General features: G+C 37.7%; 1 protein-coding gene across 5 annotated transcripts; it reads left to right on the top strand.

Moving 5' to 3' along the window:
• NR1D2 (nuclear receptor subfamily 1 group D member 2) lies at positions 1 to 27039 on the top strand. Of its 5 annotated transcripts, XM_081932318.1 has the most exons (9): positions 1 to 52; positions 365 to 591; positions 11437 to 11688; positions 14223 to 14311; positions 14668 to 14812; positions 17950 to 18605; positions 20986 to 21171; positions 22455 to 22665; positions 24100 to 27039. In XM_081932318.1, the coding sequence occupies exons 2-9, from the start codon at positions 576 to 578 to the stop codon at positions 24294 to 24296; spliced, it is 1752 nt and encodes a 583-aa protein (XP_081788444.1). In that variant the 5' UTR covers positions 1 to 52; positions 365 to 575; the 3' UTR covers positions 24297 to 27039. The 5 variants fall into 5 exon arrangements, with proteins under 5 accessions (XP_081788444.1, XP_081788443.1, XP_081788441.1 ...); XM_081932317.1 differs by lacking the exon at positions 1 to 52 and having other exon boundaries at positions 178 to 591; XM_081932315.1 differs by lacking the exons at positions 1 to 52; positions 365 to 591 and adding an exon at positions 621 to 991.
• The last annotated feature ends 436 nt before the right edge of the window (positions 27040 to 27475 follow it).

Here is a 27475-nt window from a genome sequence, read left to right as displayed (position 1 = left end):
TGTCACTAGGTGAAAGACGCCCAAGCGATAACGCAGAGGGAATGAGGCGCAGGTAGGGGAAGGGAAGGAAGGATGGCAGTGCAGAAGCACGTGGGTCAGCGCCGAACTCCCGCTGACTCTTCTTGCCCTGTTGTCAAGTGGCGGCGGCGGCGGCGCGGGGGGGGGGGGGGGGGGAACAGCCGCAGCAGCCCTGACAGGGAGCCAACTCAGCAAGAAACTTCCTCAGGAAGGCTCGGCGGCGGCTTCTGCGGCCACTCTTTCGTCTCCTCCTGCCCAACAACGCACGAGGCAGCTCCACGCACAGGGCAGGAGGGTGCACCTCCCATGAGCACAGTTGCTACAGTGGTTCTTTTTGCCTCCACAGGTCGGAGGCATAGGAAAGAGACCCAGAAAGAGGCATCCTCCTGCACCGCGCGTTCCGGCAGCCCCTTCGGCTGTCACCAGAGACGGGGTGGGCTTCTTAAGCCGGTGGCTCAGGAGGCTTCCTCAAGGGCCAGCCGCAGTCCGCCCCGCTTCCTTTTCCTTAAAAACCACGGCCCTCGGCAGCAGGTTCTTCTTAGAGAAGAAAGGCAGGCATGGAATTGAGTGTCGGTAAGTGGATTCTTTATTGGGAAGGAACTCCGCAACCGTAAGTGCTCAGAAAGCGGGGGGAGGCACAGGCTTTGCCCCAGGGCATAATTACAGCAAGAGAATTTAGGCAGATGGAGGTTTGTATTTTAAGCAGCTGCTTTTATTAAGGTTGGTCGTTTCGGCCAATGTCTTGGTCCTAAATGATTCGAAAGTCGCCTTATTAGTTTATTCTCGCGTTTCTGTTCCAAAAGCAAAGCGACACAGAGTAAGCCCTGTGACTTCTACACCTCTGGAGCGGGGATGTTTCGAAACCGGCTGGTGAGATTTGTGCTGACTGAAAGGGCAGATCCCGGCGCAGGAATGAGAGGTTACATACTAGTGGTGTCTAGTTTGGCTATCAGTCCATTCATAAAAAAAACAAGTAACGTATCAGGGGAAGGGGTTTGGCGAGAAAAAAACCCTTTCTTGGACTTTGATCCGAATCTAACTCTTTCCTTGGGATCACAAGGCTACTATATTTTAGAGAGATCACGCTTGGCCATTTGCTCTTGCGGACAGGTTTGGGCTTGCTGCCGCTCCTTCTTCCCTATGCTGTCCCTGTTTCCTACTGATTGCCTCCTTTCCATCGCCTCACATGGACTGGCCAGCTGAGCCATGTGTGCCCTTTTGTTTACGTTCGGTGCCAGGCACGCCCTCATTGGTTCTGGCTTGCTGAGATGCCCAGATTGCATAATTGCGCTGGGCGGTCTTGCTGGGAGACCGTGCGGACTGACACGTGTAAGCAGCTGGAGGCCGTTGTTTTGGTGACCTACATCCAGCCGCGGCGGACAAGGGACACGTGGGGGCGGAGCCAGCGGAGACTATTCATTCAGCCACGCCCGTTGTCTCTCCTCACTCCGCCGCAAATTGGTGGTTTGTACTTGGTGAATAGAAGGAGTTGCCCTGCAGACAAAGGATCCGGAGGTAGCCGTTTCCGCTTGGAATTGGGAGGGATCGTGCAGCGGAATGCCTGACCGGACATCCTCAACTGTTGGGCAAAGTTTGATCACTTTTGGTCTCGAAGTGATGGAGGACTAGGTAGTTTTAGCTTGGTTAACTGTACATTCCCTAAGTAAATTTCATCAGGACCGTGATCGGTTGAATTTAGAAAACCATAAGCAAGGATAGGATCAGAGGGAAATATAAGATAAGCACTGATGATGTTACCTAGTGTGGTAATGAAAGCTCTGCGAGCAAACAAACAAGTTCAGGAAGCACCAAGGAGTCCAGTGGTGTATTTTTCCATTCTTTTCTGTTTTCTTTCTTCTAAATGAGCCTGTGTTATCCTATAATATACTTATTTATATGTAGAATTTGGCAATAAGAGCTGGCACAGTGGTTAGAATGCAGTATTGCAGGCTACTTCTTCTGGCTGCCAACTGCCTGCAGTTAGTAAAGATAGAATCTCATCAGGCTCAAGGTTGACTCAGGCTTCCATCCTCCCAAGGTCAGTAAAACGAGGACCCAGATTGTTGGGAGCAATATGCTGACTCTATAAACCACTTAGAAAGGGCTGTAAAGCACTGTGAAGCAGTAAGTGCTATTACTATATAATTAATTAGATAGGTTGTATTGGTCTACAACTCCTGTAATTTGTAGATTACAGTGAAGGAAGTTTAAACCAAGAAGTTTCTGTAACATCTGATTCTATAACTTCTGGATTGTATATTGAATTGCTACAACTTTATATAGTTGTATATAAAGTTGTAGCAATTCTATATATAATCAGAAAGTTACAGAATAGCAGAATTAGAAGATACCTTGGAAGTTTTCTTGTCCACCACCACCCCTACTTAAGCAGGAGATCATATATCATTCCAGATATATGGCTGGCCAGTCTCTTCTTAAAACCTCCAGTAATGGAGCAACCACAACTTCTGGAGGCAGGCTGTTCCACCGATTAATTGTTCTGTCAGGAAATTTCTCCTTATTTCTAGGTTGTTCTCTCTTTGTTGATTTTCCATTCCTTGCCTTGCCCTTAGGTCCTTTGGATAATAGATTGACTCCCCGCCCCTTCTCTGTGAGAGAACCTTATATATTAAAAGATTGTTATGTTAAGTTCAGTGGTCTGTTTTCAGAGAAAACAAATGTAGATTAAAAACAGCTAAATATTTTCTAGTGGGGGGGAGATGAAGTGAACTGTTTTTATTTGAAAAACAAGAAGAGTTATCAGAAATTTAAATAACATATGGGAAGCTTGATACTGTCACTAACTATATGATGTTGCTGTATTTTCCTGAAAAAACTAATGCAGTTATTTCCCAACTTACCTTCATTCATTCATTCACTAATTTACAGGGCCTCCTATGTCATAATGATTCCAGAAAGCTCACAACAATCTATAAAATATGGTTAAAAACAAAAGTATCCTCTCCCCCTAGTTGCCAGATCAAACATTCTCCTAACTCAACCCCTTCTTAACGCTTGGAAAAGAACCAGGTCTGCACAGCCCTCGGAAGGCCAAAAGGAAGCAATATGTCATTGAGTTTATTCTTACTATAGATCTGTTTGAGCAGACATGTACAGTTACTTTTTATTGAAGTGCAGTTGATGCTAAAAATACTGTCTTGAAACTTACTCAGGCTGCGTTCATGGTTTCTACTCACATTTACTCTCATGTAAATGTGTTTACCAATTTTTTGTATTTATAGTCACCCGCTCGAGAATTAGACTTACTTGAAAGCATTTTCAGTAGTTTTGGAATATCACAATTTTACTTATATCTCCTTCTAGGACAGAAAGCATTTTCAGTTATTTGAAGTTTTTTCTTATGTGTGTTCTGCCCATGTGATAGGAATCCAGTCATCACTAAGACCTCACTCACATGGACTATGAACTGTATCATTTGTAATATAACAGGTTGGAGGAAGGTTGTGGAACAATTTTCTCTGATGACAGCTTATGCAATAGATGAAGTCAGGTGGTATAACATGTATAGACTCCAGAGGATTGCATAACTGAATTAGGCAGTTTGCTTAAGACTGAGATAATTGGAATGCTTTTTTAATTTATTTATGAAAGACTGGATAGTGGAGGGAGTGGTTCTCTCCCTCCCAATTCAGTAACTGTAGAAAGTACAGGTTAGTAGTGTCTGTATGTAATTGCCCCAAATGTATTGTCCCAAGTGCCTATCGTACAAGTTGATGAAATTGCAAACATAATGGAATTTTAATAGAAAAAAATTATATAGGATATGCAATACATCTTGGAGAAATAAAATAAAGTTGAACTGAAAGGTGATATTTAGATGAGTAAAAAAAGGTTTTTAAAACATATAAAAGATAAATAGAATGTCAGGAACAATTGCTTTCTTTTGGATCTGTTTAATATGTAGTTACAAAAATGAAATATAAAGGTACAAGAAAAAGAACGTAAAAAGATTGGTGGATCAGATGGTATCTTGTTTTGCTTCTTGTAAGGTAAATTCTTTTTGGTTAGGAAGGAATATAGTGCTGAAAAGCTCACTCTCATTCTAGTAGACTTAAAAGCAACTTATAACTCATAGAATAATCCAGAATATAGCTGCTTTGTTTATTAGTTGGCAGGATTTTTCTTTATGAATTTGATAACCATCTTGTTATTTATGCTTTAAGTCTGAATAACATATACAATACAATACAATAGAAGACTTGGAAGGGACATTGGAGGTCTTCTAGTCCAACCCCCTGCCTAGGCAGGAAACCCTATACCATTTCAGACAAATGTCTATCCAACATCTTAAAGACTTACAGTGTTGGGGCATTCACAACTTCTGGAGGCAAGCTGTTCCACTGATTAATTGTTCTAACTGTCAGAAAATTTCTCCTCAGTTCTAAGTTGCTTCTCTCCTTGATTAGTTTCCACCCATTCCTTCTTGTTCTACCCTCAGATGCCTTGGAGAATAGTTTGACTCTCTCTTCTTTGTGGCAACCCCTGAGATATTGGAACATGGCTATCATGTCTCCCCTAGTCCTTCTTTTCATTAACCTAGACATACCCAGTTCCTGCAACCGTTCTTCATATGTTTTAGTCTCCAGTCCCCTAATCATCTTTGTTGCTCTTCTCTGCACTCTAGAGTCTTCACATCTTTTCTACATCTTGGCGACCAAAACTGAATGCAGTATTCCAAGTGTGGCCTTACTAAGGCATTATAAAGTGGTATTAACACTTCACATGATCTTGATTCTATCCCTCTGTTTATGTAGCCTAGAACTGTGTTGGCTTTTTTGGCAGCTGCTGCACACTGCTGGCTCATATTTAAATGGTTGTCCACTAGGACTCCAAAATCCCTCTCACAGTTACTACTATTGAGCAAGGTACCACCTATACTGTACCTGTGCATAACATGAAACAATTTAGAACATAACAATACAGACTACGGATAATGCTCAACTTACGACCAGAATTGAGACCAGAATTTCCATTGCTAAACAAAGCAAGTGAGCTGCTTCTGATTTTATTACCTTTATTTGCTATGGTTATTAAGCAAATCACTGCAGTTCTTAAATGAATCATGTGGTTATTAAGAAAATCCAACTTTCAAAGTATTGACTTTGCTTATCAGAAGCTGGCTGGCAATGGTTGCAAGTGGCAATCATTCCAATAGATGCTGCCACCATCATAAATACTTGTTGCCAAGCACCCAAAATTTGATCACCTGTGATTGTGCTGCAAATGGTCAAAAATATGACAACCGATTCTAAGTCACTTTTTTCAGTGCCATTATAACTTCAAATGATCACCAAATGAATGATTGCAAGTTGAGGACTACTATATTGTTCTGCCTCAAGCATTGTAGGCTTGCTCGGGCATGCAGTTAACTCCACGCTTAGAAATCTCTTTCAGATCAAGTTTATTATCAAGCATTCTTAATAGCAAAACTTACAGTTCAGTATTAAGATTCTGACTTTCCACGAACTGTACCATCACGTAGTGTAAAAAGATGATGACTTTATCCCCATGCTGAGCGGAGATGTAGAATTCTACTATTCCGGTTCACAAAAGCATTTAAACTGCCCCGCTATAAACTTTACATGTGGGCAAGATGCCCCAGTGGCCAATCATAAACAGAGATGTGATCACATGTCATGGAACTACATTTCCCATAAGGCAGTCTCTGCCTACATTTCCCATGAGGTAGTTTCTTAAAGGAGACAGTTCTTAATTCCTACACTAGCTATATACTGCTGGGGCAGCACAATATGGAAAACACATCTGAAGGAAAATCATTAACACCATCAAAACAAATGTCCTACAAGGAGTACATTAACTATTTTGCTCAAGTTTGGGGGGGTGGAGTGGGGAATCTAGTTTTAAACACTTTGTCTTGCTTTTTTCTTGCATTAATTATGTTTCTCCTTGTAAGGCTATTTAATTACTTCAGTTTTCTGAACATCACTGTGATAATAGTTTAAAAAGAATTGCACCATATGAAGGGGGTACAAAGGCTCAGTGGTTAAAGACACTGAGCTTGTCAGCTGGAAAGCTGATAGCCTGGGTTCCAGACCAGAGCGCTGTGCAATGGCATGAGCTCCCATTACTTGCCCCATTCCTTCTCATCTAACAGTTCAAAGGCATGCAAATACAAGTAGATAAATAGGTACCATTTTGGTGGGAAGGTATCAGCTTTCCATGTGCTTTGATACATAGTCATGCTGGCCACATAACCATAGAGATATCTTCAGATAATGCTGGCTCCCTTGGCTAAGAAACAGAGAGGATCTCTTAGCCCTAAAGTAAGACATAACTTCATCTTTACCTTTTACTTTATGTATCTACAAAATATGTTTGTGTATTTATTTTTATGTGCCATCCATATAAACTAATATTTTACAATAGAAAAGAATAGCAGGATTGATTATGCTGGCCATTTTATTTATGGTTCTTCTTCTATAATATTTTCTAAAGTGAAATTTGTCATGTTGCTACAAACAGAACCATTAAACCATTATCATTAAACTGAAGAATTTGTAAATACGTAAATGATCTTGGACTTTTTTCTTTCCATTGTATTCCATAGGTGAATAAGCAAGGTTATTTCTAGTTGCCATTTTTCCTCACCATCCTAATTACGGTAATTTGATGTCAGCATCATTGCTTCTGAGTATCAAATAGCAGTTCTTTCACAGTTGATGTGCATTTACTATGAAAATGTTTTCTACTTTTCCTCAATGCTCTTTTTATTTACTTATGTATTAAGCAAAGATTGCTGAGCCTCTTGAGATTCCAAGTTATTTGTAGGTTTTAACAAGTTGACATTGGAGTACATTACAATGATTTTCTGTGAAGAGATGGCTTATAGTCATCAGTAAGTAGGTTCTAAATCATAATAATTATATTCCTCTATATTCTTATCTTCTGTCCAATTTTTAAGGGTACTTTAAGTAGTACTTACATATGATTAATTATGCTAAGTGAACATGGTTTTACATATCCAAAGCTGGCATATTATTGAAATTCTGAAATATGATTAGATGAGAATTGTGTTAAAGAAATCTGGCAGGTTTTTTTAAATACTAGATTGAGAATAAATAGAGTCAGGTAAATATTAGAATTAAAATGGCAATACAATTTATTCAAAATTAAAGCCATTTTTTCCTTAAAAGATCTGATACATTTGTTTTATTTCTCATTTTATATGATAAGCCATGTACATAGATTTTCATGTCCACATAAGCTACTAAAAAATTGCTAGAAAATTCTGGAAATACATAATGGTATATGCAACTTTATTTGGTATATAAAAACAGCATAAAATGTTAAGCGCATTGGTATCAGATTTATGTTTCAGGTTAAATTAAAAACTTGTTTTTGTAAAATAGAGTACACATTTACTATTTGATAGCGTATCCTTGATTTTTTTTTCTTTTTTTCAATGGACTGGAAATAATATTCCGCTTTAAAAATGTATATTGCTTGGCACAAAACACTAATAATAGATGCCTCACCAATGTACCATATTATCATTCCCTGGTTTTGTAATTCCATTCTCAAAACCTGTTATTCAGATGTAATTTTTATTGTAGTCTGATTCTTTTCCTTTCACTGCAAACAATGGGATGATGTATGAAATCAGCACACATTTGGTAAGCACAAAGGTTAGGACTCTGTTCTGCAAATTTAAAAATCATCCTTTGTGTATGGTTCTTATTAATGTTATTATTTGAAATGATTCTCCCTCTGAGGATCTTTTGTGAAGGGTATTTGAAATATCAGAGTATCAGTGGGAAACTTATTGAGGCTGGGGTCTTATTCATGGTTCTGTCTTACTAAATCTTTCCAAGTGATCTGGAATTACTTTTTTTATTTTTTATTTTATACGTAAATAACCGTGTTGTAAGACTAAAAGTGCAAAAACATTTATAGTATCACTTATATTTAATTCTTGATTCTTACTTCTAGTTAAACTATATTTAATGTTCTGCGGGGGGGCGGAATTTTGGGTTCTTATTGTTTTAAGATGACACTACCTGACACATTGCACTATTCCATTATACAGCTCCATTTCTCTATTTTATTTGTAATGCGATAAAATTAACCAATTTTTTTCCTTCCTAATGCTTTTCATATTAATGCCATTGTTTGGTACTATTAAAGTCTGAGCTAAGTAATTTCATAAAGAGTATAAAAACATCATAGATCACCAGAGACATCAAGACAAGTTAATCTGTTAAATGAAAACTCAATTGGATCCAATCTGCATGATAAATTGTAGTTTAATGGTAGTCACTATGCGATGATTATGGCATTATGGAGTGCTTTAAAAAAAAACTACCCACAATTGTGTTTATGGACTTAAATGCATGTCTTCCTTATTTTTCTATTTTATGCTGACTATTAGAGAGCACACAAATCAAATCATTGAAAGTTATTTAATATTGGGTCACATCTAAGAGAGGATACTAATCTGTATTTTTCCTGCAAAATGCTATTAATATAAATTCTTAAATTGCACTTTCCAAATTCTTCTCATTATGAACTGTGATAACTGTTTCAATCAAAAGTTGGCTCATTTCCAGGGCATATTTGAAGTAATCCTATAGTTTTTATACTCCCTGCTAAATCCTTTTTTTAAAATAGGGAAATAGTAATATCATACATCTGATCAATCATGTATAGATGCAATCCTAATGCCCATGTTAAACAATTGCATAGGTGACTTGCATTTCATGTCTTGAACACAACAGCATTTGTTTCAATATCACTCTTATACATGTCACTGTCTTTCCCATATAAATATCAAAAATATTCCTTTTAGCATTCCTTAATTCAATTTAATCTCACATCATTTTAATTACTTTTGTTTTTAATTTCATTCACTGAAGGATCCTTTGGCCTTTTTCACCTCCTTCCAAAGTAATTTCTTATTTCTACCAAGGCCATGTACAATATTTGGACTGTTGTAAATTTGTATAATTCTGTTAGATATTCAATCTATCTACTATGGTTTCCACCAAGGTCCTCTGTTCAGGCGGGAACAGAGATTGAATCCTATTGGTTAAGAGGTCTGACAGCTCCCTATAAAAGGGCTGCTATCAGACCAAACTGCTGCTGGATTGTACAGACTGTTCTATCGTTAATAAAGAGCTGTTGTTGCCCAAGCCTGTCTCTGCCTTCTCAATACCCAATCTAACACTGGCGACGAGGGTGGGATTGGAAGGCAAATAGGCAAAGAAGAAGAACAGCAGATCCAGCAGTCAGATCCCACTTAAGGATCCCACTAAGGTCCCACTTAGACCGGCTACACCCAAACTATTCTGCCCGCATCGCCCCCTGACTCCAAAAGCAAAATTCGAAACTTTAGTGTAGGGGACTCAGTATACGCCCACAACTACACTGGGAGAACTCTGTGGATCCCTGCTACGGTGATAGGTATCATCGGGCCTTGCTCTTATCTGTTAAAGCTAGAGGATGGTAGAAATTGGAGGAGGCATGTTGACTAACTCTGTGGTCGCCTCTCCCACTCCAATCTTAGAACACCAGATGAAACTCCTGAACAAATCAGCCAAAGCCCTACCCAAAAGGAGCAAACACTCACTCCTTCTACAGCCAGCGCAAACCCGAAGGTACCTGGGGACTTATCTGATTTTGTTGCAGGCCCACAGCAAGCTCCAAACAAGCAGGTCCTAGAAGTTCCAGCCATGGCCTGGGAAAAGTTCCAGGAGGTTCTACAGAGCGGAGCTGGAGAGCAGACAGACCTCTCCGACCTGCCCAAAGAAACGGTTCCAAATGAACTGCTCAGGTCGAGTAGGACTAAACAAATACTCGCCTACCTACGGGATTACGTGACCAATAGAAACATCCCAACTAAGAGGGGAGAGGTGTTAGATATTCACTCTCTCTATTATGGTTTCCACCAAGGTCCTCTGTTCAGGCGGGAACAGAGATTGAATCCTATTGGTTAAGAGGTCTGACAGATCCCTATAAAAGGGCTGCTGTCATACCAAGCTGCTGCTGGATTGTACAGACTGTTCTATCGTTAATAAAGAGTTGTTGTTGCCCCAAGCCTGTCTCTGCCTTCTCAATACCCAACCAAACAAATTCAACATGTATAAAAAAATTTAATACATTTTAGGACAGTGATGGCGAACCTATGGCACGCGTGCCACAGGTGGCACGCAGAGCCATTTGTCAGGGCACGCGAGGCGCTGCCCTGACAGCTGGCCAGCACGCATGTGCGCACTGGCCAGCCGAGTTCACCCTTTTTTAAAGCCATTTTCCGCCCTCCCCAGGCTCCAGAGGCTTTATAGGAGCCTGGGGAGGGAGAAAAGAGCCCCCGTCCCCCCAGAGGCCCTCCAGAGGCTTCATGAGCTTCCCTGAAGACTCCGGAGCGCAAAAAACCAGCCCTTCGGGCAAACCAGAAGTTCAGGAATGCACTTCCGGTTTGCTCGGAGGGTCGTTTTGAGTTCTTCCGAAGGCTTCAGGGAAGCCTCTTGAAGGTCCCTGAAGCCTTCGGAGCGCTTAAAACGACCCTCCAAGCAAACCGGAAGTGACTTCCGGTTTGCTCGGAGGGTCGTTTTAAGGGCTCCGAAGGCTTCAGGGAAGCCTCTTGAATGTCCCTGAAGCATTCGGAGCGCTTAAAATGACCCCCCAAAGTGATTTCTGATTTGCTCGTAGGGTCATTTTGACTGCTTCGGAGGCTTCGGGGAAGCCTCCTGAAGGTCCCTGAAGCCCCCGGAGGGCTTCCCGGGCGGTGGGGGAGGCTGTTTTCGCCCTCCCCATGCTCCTATAAAGCCTCTGGAGCCTGGGGAGGGCAAAAAAAGCATGCAAAAATGTGGTCGCGTCTGTACACACATGCGCACTGGGGGGTCGTGCATTGCATTATGGGTGTGGCACGCCTGCACACAACCTCCCTGCGCTCCCCCCACTTATGGCACGCCAGCCAAAAAAATGTTTGTCATCACTGTTCTAGGAGTTACCTTCCAGTGGGTCCTTTAGTCATTGTATAACTTTGAAAACTTGCAAGCTGATTCTCTAGGCAATTTTTTTTTAATGTTCACTGCTGCTGAAAGCTATTCTGTAAATTTATAAAGTTTATTGACTTTGTATCTTAATATCTTACCATACTTGCTATCTAATAGATATGAAAATCAAATTGCAATATTTTGGAATCACTGCTGACTGTATTCTTGTGTCTTTAAAAACAAAAGCAACTTAAACGTCATTTGTTTTTTTTCTGAGCACATTCTCTTGGTTAGGGCGATATAATTAAATTTGAATCTTGGGCTTCAGATGATGAAGTAGATACTGTTTTCTGAAAATCAAAAGGAATTTCGAATAATGTTATAAGAAGAGGGGTCGCTGACCTCTGACTAGAGATAATGGTTGTACTCCTGTGTTCTTTCCCAGGAAGTGTAATTGCTTATATAAGCTCTGCATCTAGCCCTGCTTCCTGTCACAGTGAAGGCTCAGACAACAGTTTTCAGTCCTCTTCTTCCCCTGTGCCACCATCACCAAACAGTTCCTCCTCTGAGGGAAGCTGCAGTAGCAAGAGTAAAGAGCACATTGATGGAAGACCAAACAGTGAACAGTTTGAGAATCACACTAAGGAAAATCAATCGAGTGGTGCCTCAGCAGCAAAAAGTCATAATGGATTTGCAAGTAAGCGCTATTAGTCTTTTACAAAACACTTGTTTTTGACATATTTCTTGGTGCCTTTCATTTTTTTCTATAATTCTCAGAATTTCCTTTTTTCTTCCCATGGTTAGTTGTTATGATTAAAGTGGTACTCACTTGTTGGATAATTGAAGTTTTGCAAATGCTGTCTATATCCTGGCTTCCAAGTGCTCTCTGGATGAACAAAATAGTTAGACACACCCATGTAACATTATAATAGCAAATGAGACTAACAAAAGGAGGAACTTGTGACATCTGTTTTGATTCTTATATTATCTACTTTTAGGTACAAGATACATTTATCTGAAGCTTGGCAGTAATGGCTTGTAGCCTGAAGTATTAAATCTCCATCACTTAATCTCTGACTTCCATTATTCTAGTTAAACTGGAGTTCTGCCATACTGGCATATTACTGTTTCATAGTCAGATTGGGTCCAACAGACTATGTTGCCCCATGGTCCATAATTAAATTTGAAAAAAAGGAGACATTGAGAAATGTTTACCAAGAAATCCCAGTCAGGAAACATCCCTATTTAAAATGCATGAAGCACAGCATTTTAGAATTGAGATTTTGGAATTCTCAGATTTGCTACTAAAAAAATGCACGTTCAAATTGAGAAGTATGCTTTCTAGCAGACCTGATTATATTTTTGTAATATCTTATTTGCTTGCCTGCAGATTCTTAAGCTCTCAGTAACTGGTGACTCCTACACTTAATTTCTGTACTACTTAGCTCGGAGACACCTGCCTTTGAATCTGGAACTTCTTAGGGTTGCATCACATTTGTTCTGGAATTGCACAGTTGCTCCCGCTGGCTTCTACCCTAATAAAACTTTTATTAGATACAGTTATTTCTCATTTACATATTGCCTTGTATGGTGACCATTTGAAATTAAGAGTTGAAAAATAGCTTTGCAACCAATCCCCACATTTATGCCATCACATCTGTCTGTGGTCTCATGATCACCATTCAGGCACTTTGCATCTGCCACACAATTACGACCATTATAGCTGTTGCAGTCATGTGATTGCCATTTGCAAACTTCACAATCGGTTTCCAAGAAGCAGAAGTGCTGATTTTTCACTTTGAGTTGTTGCCAGTCCAGTTGTGGTCGGTAAGGCAGGATTACCCGAAAGTACTAAGAACATGCCACAAAGCTCAGCAATGATACTTCAGTACAATGTTTTCATGACTATTTTGTTTCCACTTTTGAAATGTTAAAATATGCGTTATATTTTATTATTTTATTATTTAAAATATTTATTTAGTTGCCAATCCTATAACCAATTCATTATTAGTGGTGTCAGGAGTATTAGTGAAAGTACTGAATTTTCTTTTCTGAAGAGTACCTGAATACCCATTGTAAAAAAATCATTTAAATGAACATCTCTTTTTCTGATTATTCAAGTTTTGCCAACTTTAATAATAACTTATTAATTTATTACTTTTTGCAGGGTTCCTAATAATTCAATCTCAGAGAACAACTTTACCTGGTTTATTACCCAAATAATTAAATTCAATGATCAAAAATGGAATTGTTGATTCCCTAAACCTTTGTTACTTGGAACCTCTTGCAACATATTAATAAGTAGTGATATTTTATCAATTTATAAATCAGCGTCAGATAGCCTTTAAAAAAAATTTTGTTCAATCCATCACTTGCTGAAACATTTGTGTTTATTTGATAAACTACTGCCTTGTTTCTAAACAAAGAAATTTTCAGATGGCATTCAAATCTAATACATCTGTGCCAATGATGAAATTCAATTTTTTTTACTATGGGTTCTGTTGGCATGGCTTAGTGGGCATGGCAGGGGAAGGATACTGCAAAATCTCCATTCTCACCCCACTTCAGGGGAAGGATACTGCAAAATCCTCATTCCCTCCCCACTCCAGAGGAAGGATATTGCAAAATCTCCATTCCCACCCCACTCTGGGGCCAGCCAGAGGTGGTGTTTGCCGGTTCGCTGAACTTCTCAAAATTTCCAATACAGAACCTGTCAGAACCTGCTGAATTTCATCCCTGATCTGTGCTATTATTGTATTCGCAATAACATGATACGGAATAACATAGAACAGTTACATAGAGCAGATGCATCAGTTTTTATTAGTCCTAAACAAGTTTTTATTCACTGAGTATTAGTTAATAATTAACACAGATTTAGCAGCAAGACACGTTTCACCTTAAAATTTTGGATGCAGTTTGGAGGGCACATTTGGCCACAAGTTCAAACTCATCAGGAGTTTCAATGAAATGGGGCATGGGATTTGTTTCAAAGGGACTCTGCACAAATTTCTTAGGAGTACTTTTTTTCCTAGAGTGACACATCAAACTGTACAGCTTAATTTTTTCCTGACTTCTTTACTAAAATATTTTTATTGTTCTTTGAGATGTGTATATTATTGATCTGAGAAGGTAGGTGCACAGCATTATATTCCTTTACATTACATAACAATAAATCTATCCGTACTTCATTTGCCATGTTACTACTGAGCTTTCATACTGTTGCATTTTTAGAATTTAATGGCATGGTCTTGCTGTGTAAAGTCTGTGGAGATGTTGCTTCAGGATTTCATTATGGGGTCCATGTCTGTGAAGGCTGCAAGGTAATTTTTCTAATATAAATGGCTTAAGGTAGCAATGAATGGATATGAATTTAGGAATGAATATAATTATTGCTGACTGTCTGAAATATAGTGTATGTTTTATTTGCAAAATTGCCAAATTTAAAATATTTTCATTTTCTACTAAATAAGTACCTTCAGCAAAGCTAAGGGTAATATTCTTTAAAGTTTAAGAAGAATATTTTGTGTGTGTTTTGTTCCATGGTTTTTAATCACAACAAAATTTCATAAATCTTATTTTCAAGATGAAACATGTAAGATTGTATTCATATGATATAATTGGAAGTTTCTTCATACAAAAAAACAACAACCCTAAAATAGTTGCTTATTTTTTTCAGGGTTTCTTTAGAAGAAGCATTCAGCAAAATATCCAATATAAGAAGTGCCTGAAGAATAACAACTGCTCTATAATGAGAATGAATAGAAACAGGTGTCAGCAGTGCCGATTCAAAAAATGCTTGTCAGTAGGAATGTCAAGAGATGGTATGTTTCTATATTGAGCAGTGACCTTCAAAAGGTGAATTATTGTACGTTTTGTGTTTAATTCAAATGGAAGTTTTATAAAAATGGTAATAAAGTAGAGGTTAACATTGTGCTCTGCTTCCAATCGTACTGTAACCATAAAGTCTCAAGTATGGAGATGATTTTAGAACATGAAATATGTTCCTACAAGACTTTGTAATCTCAGTGAGCATTTGTGAATACAGATAGTCCTCTATTTACAACAGTTTGTTTAATGACTATTCAAAGTTACAGCAACACTGAAAAAAGTAACATAACCATTGTGATGTTTATATGGTCACATGATCAAAATTCAGATGCTTGGCAACTGATCCAGATTTATGGTGGTTAAACAATGCAGGATCATATGATTACCTTTTGTGAACTTCTTACAAGCAAAGTCAATGGGGAAACTATATTCACTTTACAACCAGGTGACTTAAAAAGTGCTATGATTCACCTAGCAACTGTGGCAAGAAAGGCCATAAAATGAGGCAAAACTCAGTTAACAACTGTCTTGCTTAGCCACATAAATTTTGGGCTCAGTTGTGGTCATAAGTCGAGGACTACCCGTACAAGCAATGAGCTTATATTCACAGCATAAGCGGTATCCACAATGGAGGGAATAAGTAGCCCTATTCACAAAGTGCTCTAAACCATGTTTGTGAGGAGGATGTTTCCATCTCCAACTATACAAGGTAGAATGGGCTGTCAGGACCCCTTATATGTTTACATGTTAAATACACTATATTGCCAAAAGTATTTGCTCACCCATCCAAATAATCAGAATCAGGTGTTCCAATCACTTCCATGGCCACAGGTGTATAAAATCAAGTTCTTAGGCATGCAGACTGTTTTTATAAACATTTGTGAAAGAATGGGTCGCTCTCAGGAGCTCAGTGAATTCCAGCGTGGAACTGTGATAGGATGCCACCTGTGCAACAAATCCAGTCGTGATATTTCCTCGCTCATAAAATTTCCACAGTCAACTGTCAGCTGTATTATAAGAATGTGGAATCATTTGGGAATGACAGCAATTCAGCCATGAAGTGGTAGGCCACGTAAACTCGTCCAACATCAGTGTGTGACCTCACAAATGCACTTCTGGAAGAATGGTAAAAAATTCCCATAAACACACTCCTGAACCTTGTGGAAAGCCTTCCCAGAAGAGTTGAAGCTGTTATAGGTGCAAAGGGTGAACCGACTTCATATTGAACCCTATGGACTAGGAATGGGATGTCAGTTACAGTAAGTTCATATGCGAGTAAAGGCAGGTGAACAAATACTTTTGGCAATATAGTATATGTAGCAATCCATTTGTATGATTTAAAATAATGAAAAAAATCTATCCAACTCATAAATCTATGACTGTGTTGCATCTCCAGACATAACTCAGCTTTTTTATATATACCTTAATATGGTGTGGTGTACAATAAAGCCACTTCCAATGCTATATAAAAAGGCTTAAGAGATTTCAATATGGTATATTAATTAACGAAAAGAGCAAATAAAAGTTACTAATATTTACAGTCTTTACTTAGTTATCAGAAAACTTATAAGGGATCTTAATCATTAAAAAAATATAAAAGACTCTTTTAGATTATCACAGGATCTTGACTTTGCTATTTGTCAATCACTGGAAACAATGCAAATTTCCAAACAGGATTTTCTACGAGGATAATTTTCAAGGAAGAAAATTCAAACTGACTAGTAATTTGGCTAACTTTATTAGATATTATTCATATGTGTGTGTGTGTGTGTGTGTATTTGTGTTACAACCCCTGGTATAAACACATACACACACACACATACACACACACACACATATCTATCTATCTATCCACACACACACACACACACACACACCTCCAATATAGGCTGAGCCGTAAGAAAATCAGCCTGGGATCCCATAAATTAGTTTGCCTATCCTAGAGCTGCCTCCCCCCCCCCCCCCCCAAGCAATATTGTTCAAATATGGTTACTTTAAGATATGTGAAGTTCAGCTCTCAGAATTTGCTAGCTAGCCAATTTTGGGACTTGAAGTTTATACATCTTAAAGTTGCCAAGTTTGAGGAGTACTAATTTAGAGGAATGATCTAGTAAATGGGAAGTTTTACACCATTATTAATTAATCATGGCCTGGTAACTTGATTTTGCAAAGTGCACACTACTCTGAACAAACCACAAATGTGTTGTGCAAGACCAGCAAAGTAAGGAACTAAAAAAATAAATACAGGCAAGTATATTTACAATCTTCTAGTTAGTCTAATAGTGCTTCTAATGTTACTTTGCCCATGTATGCCTTTTTTGGATATCTTCATTGCAGACAAATTGGTTTTCATTTTTCTCAAGCCAAAGTATCTCAAGTACAGCCAGTCTGCCACCTATGGATCCATTTTGTTTATTTTTAGAATTTTAGTTAATATAACCACAATACCTCCCAAACTGTGAGTAGCTCTGGTTACTAAAGTTTTGCTATTTTCATTCCAAGTTGTGTATTTCAAGTTGTGTCTCTCTGTTCTTTTTTCCTTGATCATGAAAATAATAATAATTGCATTCCTGCCTGCATTGTTGAGAAGAAATTGGCTTGTTCTTATTTTACAGGTTATTTCATTGCTTTATTAATAACACAGTTTTCTGGACAACTCCTAAGTTATATTAAGAAAAGGAAATAAAGTACAATAAAGTATAAAACAATACAAGACAATCAAGTACAAAAAATAATAGAGGCAAAGGAAAGAGAGAATACTTATAAAAGTCAACATCCTTTCCAACAGCCATTTCTGTCCAGAAGCAGCATAAATGTGCAATTTGCTTTTTGAGGGGAAAAGAACTTTAAAAACTTACCTCATTCTCTTCATTACAATTGAAAACACTGCTTGGGTTATATATGAATTCTCTTATCTTCCATGTGGTATCTCACATTTGAGAAAAATGCATCTTTAGAATTTCAGGTCCCAGAATCAGTAGGGTATTCTTTTGGTCCTTGTTCACAATTTTGCTGTCAAATAAATTCAGTGTTTAATCAATGATGTGATTTCTTAAGGAAGAATGCAATGGGTTCTTATTAAAATTGAATATAATGTAAAACTAAAGTCTCTCTCTTGTCTTCCTAATAGCTGTTCGATTTGGCCGAATTCCTAAACGAGAAAAGCAGAGGATGATAATTGAAATGCAAAGTGCGATGAAAACTATGATGAATACACAGTTCAGTGATCACTTGCCCAGTGAAACATTAAAAGATACCCAGGAAGCACTGCTCTTAGTGTCTCAGGAACAGCTGAACTCCAAACTAAAGCAAGAAAAAGTAACTGCCAAAAGGCCCTCTTCTCCATCTCCTCTTCCTTCTCCACTATGTCCTGCTTTACCTCTGCCCTCTGACATTGCCAAGGAAGAAGTGATTGGCATGGTGACTAGTGCCCACAAAGATACATTTATGTACAATCAGGAACAACCAGAAGATCGTACCACTTTTTTGAAGCCTCTAAATGGGGGGAAAAATCTTAAATACCTGGATCAATACAATTCTGGTGGTGAAGCTGGTCATGGTAGCATAAGCAGTGTGCTTCAAAATGGGAATGTTAAACATTTCAATGGACAGTATAAAGGGCAAAACAATATGCACCATCCAAGTGGGTATAATCTTTGCTTCCATTCTATGAACTTTACCAATGGCTTCACCACAAAAGGGTATAATAAAATGCTCAAAAATGGCTTTTCTTCCATTGAATCTCTGAATGCGTATTCCTGCAGCACTGGAGGCAGAATGCATCTGGTATTACAACTATTAAATACTTCCGTTGTCATAAGCTTAAATTAGTCACATAGTCTGGGAACAATAATGTAGTAGAGTGTACAGGTAATCCTCTAGATACGACAATTCACTTAGCAACCGTTTGAAGTTACAACATCTCCCACAATCATTTGCCTTTATGACTGACCACAGGTACACTGCAGCATTGACCCCCTCCACTCTTCCCATCAGGCCTTGGGTCTACTTCCCACCCAACATTTGCCACTGATTGCACCACTCCCCTCCTTGGTGTCCTTAAACCTCTTGGCTTCACCATAGAAGCAGACATTATTTTCCAAGCAGCCATAATAAAACAGTCACCTAATCACCCCTGCCAGGGGCTTCCCTCCCACAGTTGTCTTTCCCTACTGTGGCAGCAGTTGCCACAGACTTTGCCTTACCTCCTATTTAGCCGCCTGCCTGCACCACTCAGCACCAGGTCCTACCTATCTGCAGTAGCCAGGAATTTCACCCTACTATCTAAAGGACTACCAGTTCAAAAGAAAGATAACAATCTGCCAGAGTTTATATGGGGTGGGAAGGGCTTTAAGGAAGGAGATACAGAAGATACATTCGCATACACAAACTTCAAATATTCCTTCACATGTTTGTGTGTGTGTGCTGCCCCCTAAAGAAGCTTTGATACTGTCCTTCCATTGTTTAAAGAAGGAGACAAGGGTTCCAAAGAGAAAGGCAAGGAAAGCTCTAAATGCCTGGGAGACTCCAAGGATGAGAAGAAGGTGGCTGCTTCTGAACATCTGGAAAACTTCAACCCAGCCCCATGTCAACTGACCTTTGCCATTTTTTTCCCCACAAGGTCATCCAGCCTGACCCTTTAAGAAGAGGAAGACAGAGAAAATGGCTAAAACAAGCCCTCAGCTCTAGTGTCTTAAAATTCCCCCTTCCCCATGCTCCTGGACAGGATTGAGGCATTGCTGCTGGCTTCAGAAAGAATAAATGAACTACATTCACTTTTCTAAAACTTCTCTGAATGTGTCTCCTAAGCCTGATAGTTATAAGATGCTTCAGATTGACTTTCATGGAATAAAACCATCAAGCACAATCCACAATTCTTAGAGGACGTTGGCTTCAATGGAAGAAGCCATTTCCATTGAAATAGAAGAAACCATGCCAAAAGAAGAGTGCAAAAAAGAAAAATGCTAAACCTTTGTTCTTTGAATCAGGGCTTTGAGAGGCTCTATTCTTTTTTGCAAAGCCTTAAAAAGGGAAGGCAGCACTCTTTCTCTCTCTCTCCCCCCCTCTCTGATGCCAGCTCCAGTGGTTATTATGTGAACCCCATAATCGTTAAGCAAATCCATTTTAGCCAATTCATTTTTTGTTGGAAACTGGAAGTAAACACCCATTTCCAGCAAAAAGAAAAACTGGTCACTGGGATGCTGCAAACACCCATGAGTGCAGGCCAGTTACTAGATGTCCAAAATGTGATCATGTAATGGAGGGGCTCATGTCGTTGGAATTTCAATCCTTTTTCTGGATTCATTGTAAATCCAAACAATTGCTAAGTGATCAGTTGTAGTTTGAGGACTCCCTGTAGTTGGAATATTAACATAGTTGAAGAAAATTTCCACCTGGGAAGTCACTTTAGCGTGAACAAATTCCTTCCCTCATATATATTTTTAAAACAAATACCGGTATGAATTCAATTGGAAGGGGGGGGGGACAAATATTAACTAATTATTAATTATAGTGTGACTTTTCTGTATAAATGTGCATCAGTTAAACCAAGTGAATAGTGATCACTCCCATGGCATTTTCACTTGAAGCTGAAAGTACATTATCTGTGATTCTTTCACACTATGCTATATTTTATAAATAGCATAGAAATTATGAGAAGAAATGTGCATATAAGCAATTCAAACATTTTAGGACTTAACAGTTTTTTAAAGCCTTAAAGTGAAGTGAAAAAAAAATAAAGATTACAGTAATGCACTTGCAGTCAAGATCGTATTTTTTTTTTCTGGATAGTCAGTGTAATTGCCTACCAATTGCACTAGATGGGAATAAAATTAACACAGCCATTCCAAAATTGTAATACAAAAATGCTCTGCAAATGTACTATTAAGTTTGCAAGTATAAAATATTGTGGGAAATAGACTTTAGATGCTCATACTCAGGTTTCTTTTCTAAGAAAGGTTTCATTATGTTCTTGATAAGAAATAATGCTTAATTTTAATTAGATTCTAATATTTTTGGAACATACTCTCTAGCATTTTTAATTATGAACTGTTTTAATTATGAATAATTGTGTTATATTTGAAGACATTGCCAATTTCATGGTTTTTTTAAAAAAGAAAAAGGGTTTAGAGTAGCATTTTGATTCCATATGTATGTAAATATCCAGGTTTGCCCAATGAACAAGACTCCTTTTGTGGATCCAAATAAGTCTGGTCAGGAAGTCTGGGAAGAGTTTTCCATGAGCTTTACCCCCGCAGTAAAGGAAGTAGTGGAATTTGCCAAGCGTGTTCCTGGTTTCCGAGATCTTTCCCAACATGACCAAGTAAACCTTCTGAAGGCTGGAACCTTTGAGGTGAATATTTTCTTTTTATTTATTTTTCTTTCCATCAATTAAAATTGATAAAATGAGTGCAGTTATTTTAATACATTTGGCATGTAACTGTTGTAATTGTTGGAGAAATGTAGCAAAAATTGCCTTTATGTAATTATATATTGTATAGTTTACTTGGAAATTTCATCCTGTCTTCTCACTTATTTTGAAAAGTAGGGTCCTCAGTTTTGCACTGACCTTTTTTGCTATATCCAAATTGGTATATCTCTGTGTTCATCTGCCAAGTCAGATTCCCTGGCCAGTGGTATCTATTGTGTAAAGCAGGAATGGCATTTTTATGACTTGTGGACTTCAACTCCCAGAATTCCTGAGCCAGCCTCTGGCCTAAAGGGATCCCATACATCTGTCCACAGTTGAAATCCAATGCTTTCTGACTAAATTCAGTCTTGCCTTTTGGAAAGAGCCACAGTGAACATGAGAAAACTTGTATTTAAGAAATGCCAATTATCCTCTTGTCTTGCCTCATCTTTCCTTCTCTGTGGGAAGATATTACTTTTGAACTCTGTTGCTTAAAAAAGTTTTAAATATTGGTGCTAAGTAACATTCTCCATCTCCTTCAAGGCTGTATGCAGTGGAGGTCAGTCTGCTTACACCAATGCTTTTGACTGCCCCCTGTGGAATGCCTCTTAATTCAACAGTAATAAAATATTTTGTTAGAAGATCTTGAATTTTAATTTAAAACCATTTTATATCTCAGAATAAGATTTGTGAGATGGACAGCCATATAAATTTGATAAATAAATAACATGCCTATAAAAATATCAAAGCCAAGTGAGAATATCTCCATATCTCCAAACGCTAACTATTTTTTTCCAATAACCTTTCCTGTTTCTAAATTATATAAATAGTTGCTGATTTTTTTAAAGCCCATGATTAACAATATCTTTAGTAAATTGTAAGAAAGCCTTTTTAAACAAACAAATGGAAGATATAAATTATATAGGATACTAATCATTTTGTGTGAGGACTACTTTAGAATTAAATATTCGGGATATATCTCACTATTTCATTGCTTTTAGGCTCAAACAGAGAACACATTTTTGAGCAGGATAATGGTTGGATGGAAGCAATTGAAGATCTGGGAAGTAAAATTCCCTTTAATTTCAAGACAAGTCACCAAGAATTGACCTTGGCTCAGAGAAGACTTATCTTCAATTTTATGAGCTGTTAAACTTTAAAGATTCTATATGAATTGAGTATAGATTTACATGAGAGCTTTTCTCCCTAAATTTTCTTTTGACCAGGTATTAATGGTACGGTTTGCATCTCTATTTGATGCAAAAGATCGTACTGTCACTTTTCTTAGTGGAAAGAAGTACAGTTTGGATGATTTACGTACCATGGGAGCTGGTGATCTGCTGAACTCCATGTTTGAGTTTAGTGAGAAGCTAAATGCACTCAACCTTAGTGATGAAGAAATGAGTTTGTTTACAGCGGTGGTCCTTGTATCTGCTGGTAAGAAACTAAAATGAACCTTTATATATAGCAAAAAATGAAATATCTTTTGACTTTTCAGAATATATGACATCTGGTTTGGGGGTTGGATTCCCATTCTCCTCCCCCCCAGGGTTTCTTCATATTGTTTAACAAATAAGATTATATTTGAAATTTATCTTATAGTATTTTATCTCTTCTGGAGGTGCCTCACTAATGGTTCTGTTCTTCTTCCTTTTATATAGTTGGTTTGCATAAAAAGGAACGAGAACCAGATTTTTTTTTCAGCAGTAGCTACATTTGGGACTGTTTTGGAGCTTAGCCAAAGACACCCATGCTGCCACTTTTTCAGTATTGATGCAATATTTCCTACTTTATTAGGAATGTATTGTTATTTTTCAGCTGTTTTTACATATGAAAGATTTGGAGGGAGGGATTTTTTATAGTTCACTTTTAGTTTAATATTCTTTCTCTTGTGAACTTCTAAAGAGAATATGCTATTGAATTTTAAAATAAAATCTCTCTCTCTCTCTCTCTCTCTCTCTCTCTCTGTGTGTGTGTGTGTGTGTGTGTGTGTGTTGCATGTTCTGATCCATATTGGAATAGGAATATTACACTAGAAAATGTAATTTTGAATTGTCATGCAGCCTGATCTAGGATAATCAATTTTAGTTACTGAAGTGCAACGACAAGTGAAACGAATAATGTCCTGAGTAGATGCATATAAATATATTTTCTCAGTCCACTTATTATGAATTCTTTATCACACAAATGAACATAATTTTTCATTGTGGAATAAATCATAATATAGGAGGGGAGTGAATAGTCAAACATGTGCTCTCTTACTCTTCTGGGTGGCAAGGAAGAGTATTCTGAAGTCCCATTCACTCAAATAAACACTCTAGAAAATCCTAATTTGCTAAGACTCTGTTCATCTTACATTCCTGATTATGTTAGGATCCTTGCCTCGTATCTCAAACATTCCTGTTAATTGTACACTCTAACTACTCAAAATTGTTCTTTTCCTCAATACAATATTATTAGAACCTGTTTGTTACTTTAGTGTGACTGATCTCTGAGATGTTCTAATATGTGTGTACTTGTAACTCTGCTCAAAATGAGAAGTAAAGATCCCTCTATATATGCAAGCTATTGGATCGCAAGTTAAGTTGTCATGATATATGCAGAATGCATTTGCCTACCTCAGGGTGCCCCTCCATCCTTCATTATAAATTAAGGACATAGCTTGTCAAATTGATACTTACTTAAAATGAGCATGTTAATTATATTGGCCTTGACCTGTAGTGGTTATGATTTACCTCGTTTGAATATCATTTACTAATTTAAATGCTTTGATGAATACCTGGATACTTTGCAGAACTTTATGTAGTGTGTTTAAACATATAAGTTGCAAACCAATAACTGTCTCCATTCCATTGTTTATCTTTCATTTAGAACGATCAGGAATAGAGAATGTTAATTCTGTGGAAGCACTACAAGAAACATTGATCCGTGCACTCAGGACTTTGATCACAAAAAATCATCCAAATGAAGCCTCTATATTTACAAAACTACTTTTGAAACTTCCTGACCTGCGTTCCTTAAATAACATGCACTCTGAAGAACTTCTAGCCTTTAAAGTTCATCCATAAGCTTTAACCTCCTACTTATATACTTGATTTACCTAAAATTGTTTTTATTTTGTGCTAAAATGTTTGTTTATATTTTTACATGCTTCTGTGAAGGATTTGTATAATAGTGAAATGATCTCTTATCATGTAGTAAATGCTTCAGGTTGATCCTTATTTCACCACTGACAAAATGGCCGCAGATTTCTTCTTCATTATCCAAAACAGTCCCTCTTGCACAAAAGCTGAAGAAATTACACTAAATATTATAGATGCTGACTTCCTTGTCTTTACAGAAAAGATCATTTAATTATCCTAAAGAAGAATACCCAGTGGCTACAAAAGGAAAGCAGCACTTTGAATAAATGAAGCAAGATTACATTGGTCCAACTCATCCTTAAGTAGAACCTTGCTATATGAGGAAGTTTTTAAAAACTGTTTCTGATTACACTATGAATAGTTTATAAAAGAATCAGTGTATATTAATTTATTCACTTTAGCATAAAACTACACATTCATCTGTGTACATGTTGATGTATGCATATGCACACATATACGCATATAATATGAACAGATGGGTGTAGTATTACTTTATAAATTTCATGTACGTGCATAATTATATAAGTATGTGAATATAAACAAACTTCATAATATTTTCAGCTATGAAGAAGTTAAAGGAGGTTTATCCATATGAGTGCATTTGGTTCTATACAGTTGAAATAAGTATATTAAAAGTGTAGAGACTCCCAAATTAGTATGGTAATATGCTGAATTTGTTAATTTTCGACAAAGCAATATAAGTAAAGAGATAAATAGGTCAAATTTAAACATTGAGAACATAGGGATTTTTCCTAAAATAAATTTGCCTTTAACATTGTATGCATCTATAGTAGTAGGCATTTAAAGTTGGTGATCAGCCTTGCTAGTTTTTTCTGTAAAGTTTCCATGGAGAATCATGAAAAGTGTCAAGAAAACTATGTTATATCTTCATTGCATATTGGGTATTCTGTGAATCATTTAGGCTACATATTATATGCAAAGTTGAATGCTACATAATCAGTCTTATAACATGAATGGGACTTTTAAAGTCAGTTTTGTTATATTTCCAAAGCTTTTTTCAAAACTGATCTAGGTTGTCTGATGTCTGTGAAGTCTGTTAATTTCATGATTTTTTAAATGCCAGTGACAAATTCCTAAAGCAAGGATTTGCTGATTTTCTGTTGCATTTTTCAAATTAATGTATTAATTGCTTCATGCTGTTCATAGTGTGAAAATATTTTAGTTGGAGATTTTTCAAAATATATCTTTTGAAAATACATTGATATTTCATATAGTTATTTAGTACTTAACATATTTCAAACTTTCCATAACTTTATGTGAAAAACTACAATATTATATAGTTGATACATAATTTTTTAGGCCAATGCACCACTAAGTGTAAAAATATTTGTTTGCAAGTTTATTATATAGCATTATTATTTTATTTAAATTAATTTCTGTGACCTTGTTAGACATCAAACCTCTATTTTTTAAAAAAATCAAGCAACTATTGGGATGTGTTTTTACTGTAATAATTGGTTCATATGAAAAAAAAAGTGCAACTGCAAGTTATAGGATTTGGGGGGGGGGTAATTATAATAATAATACTTTATTTACAGTCACAGACCAAAACACGGCCACTACAAAAGAGACACAGCAGCCAGTTGCCAAAAGCCCAACTTATTATTTGGGGGGTAATTATTTTTGAAAATAGTTACCAAATATAAAAAATCCAAAGATAAGTTAGTCATTTTCCATCATTTTGTTTTAAAAAATTGAGGCAAATCACTAGATTTCTCACATGCAATGTTTTTATCTGGAAGGAAAGTGTTGCTTGAACTTTTGTGAACAATTGCTTATGTTTCAAAAAATAAATTTCCCAAATACATACCGTATTTTTCGCCCTATAAGACGCTCCGGAATATAAGACGCACCCAATTTTAAAGGAGGAAAATCTAGAAAAAAAAGATTCTGACCCAAATACTGTAGTAAAATATTTTATATCAACTGTATAAAGTTAACAGCAGTTTAAGAACAATTTTATGTCAACCATGTAACATATTAAGAACTATCTTTACTCTCATTAACAGTCAGTAAAGTCAGTAAACAGTGAAAGTAACAAAAATAAGGCTGTAATGTTTTTATTCGAACCCCAAGAATTCCTCTTCTTCGCTGCTATCAGAAATGAGGAAGGACAGATCCACGCAGTCATTGTCATCACTTTCTTCCTCACTTCCTCACATAAGTTTTCTTTGTTTCTTTCATCTCTCTCTCCCACTTTCTTTTTTTCTTTTCTTTTTTCATTTTTTCTGCCTTTCTTTCTCTTTCTGTTTCTCTGTGTGTCTGTCTGTCTGTCTCTCTCTCTCTCTGTGTGTAGCTCTTTGTCTCTCTCTCCCTCCCCCCTCTCTGTCTCTCTCTGTCATTCTTTCTGTGTGTCTGTGTGTCTGTCTGTCTCTGTATCTCTGTCTCTCTCTCTCCTCCCTCCTCCATCTGTCACTCTGTATGTGTGTGTCTGTCTGTCTCTCACTCTCTCTCCCTCCCTCTCTCTCTGTGTGTGTTTCTCTCTCCTCCCTTCCTCTCTGTCTGTCACTCTGTGTGTATATGTGTGTCTGTCTGTCTGTCTGTCACTCACTCAATCACTCATTCTGTGTCTGTGTGTGTCTCTCTCTGTGTGTGTCTCTGTCTGTCTGTCCCTCTCTCCGTCCCAACTGGAGAACAACCTTTTCTCTCCCCTTACCAGCCCATCTGGGAAGATGAGGAACGCAAGGGGGATCCCTACCCCCCCCCCGCGGATGGGCTCTGAACCAGCGGAGCCTCGTCCTTCTTTTTAAGCAGGCAGCTATCAGAGAGAAGAAGGCAGCGCGGCTTGTGCAGCAGCCGAAGATCGCCTGCTTAAAGATCGCCTGCTTAAAGATCGCCTGCTTAAAAAGAAGGACGAGGCTCCGCTAGTTCAGAGCCCATCCGCGGGGGGGGGGGGGTAGGGATCCCCCTCGCGTTCCTCATCTTCCCAGATGGGCTGGTAAGGGGACAGAAAAGGTTGTTCTCCAGTCCCAGGTTTCAGCTTCCTGGCTTCAGTATCTCTTTCCAGCTTCTTTTGTTGAGCCTGGAATTAAGGTTCCTTTTTATGTCTTAGGAAAGATCGCCTGGTTAAAAAGGAGGAGGCT

The sequence above is a fragment of the Natrix helvetica genome, assembly GCF_964273705.1.
Source record: "Natrix helvetica genome assembly, chromosome: Z".
Classification (NCBI taxonomy): domain Eukaryota; kingdom Metazoa; phylum Chordata; class Lepidosauria; order Squamata; family Natricidae; genus Natrix; species Natrix helvetica.
Note: the sequence above shows the minus strand (reverse complement) of the source record. Positions and strands in the feature narration are given on the sequence as shown.

What these genes read in the sequence shown, in the direction of transcription:
- NR1D2 (XM_081932315.1), top strand. Translation starts at nt 871, where the DNA reads ATGTTTCGAAACCGGCTGGTGAGATTTGTGCTGACTGAAAGGGCAGAT. An exon ending in AGTAGGAATGTCAAGAGATG is followed by an intron (nt 14,813 to 17,949) that starts GTATGTTTCTAT and finishes TCTTCCTAATAG; the next exon opens with CTGTTCGATTTGGCCGAATT. An exon ending in TGAAGGCTGGAACCTTTGAG is followed by an intron (nt 21,172 to 22,454) that starts GTGAATATTTTC and finishes TCTTTTGACCAG; the next exon opens with GTATTAATGGTACGGTTTGC.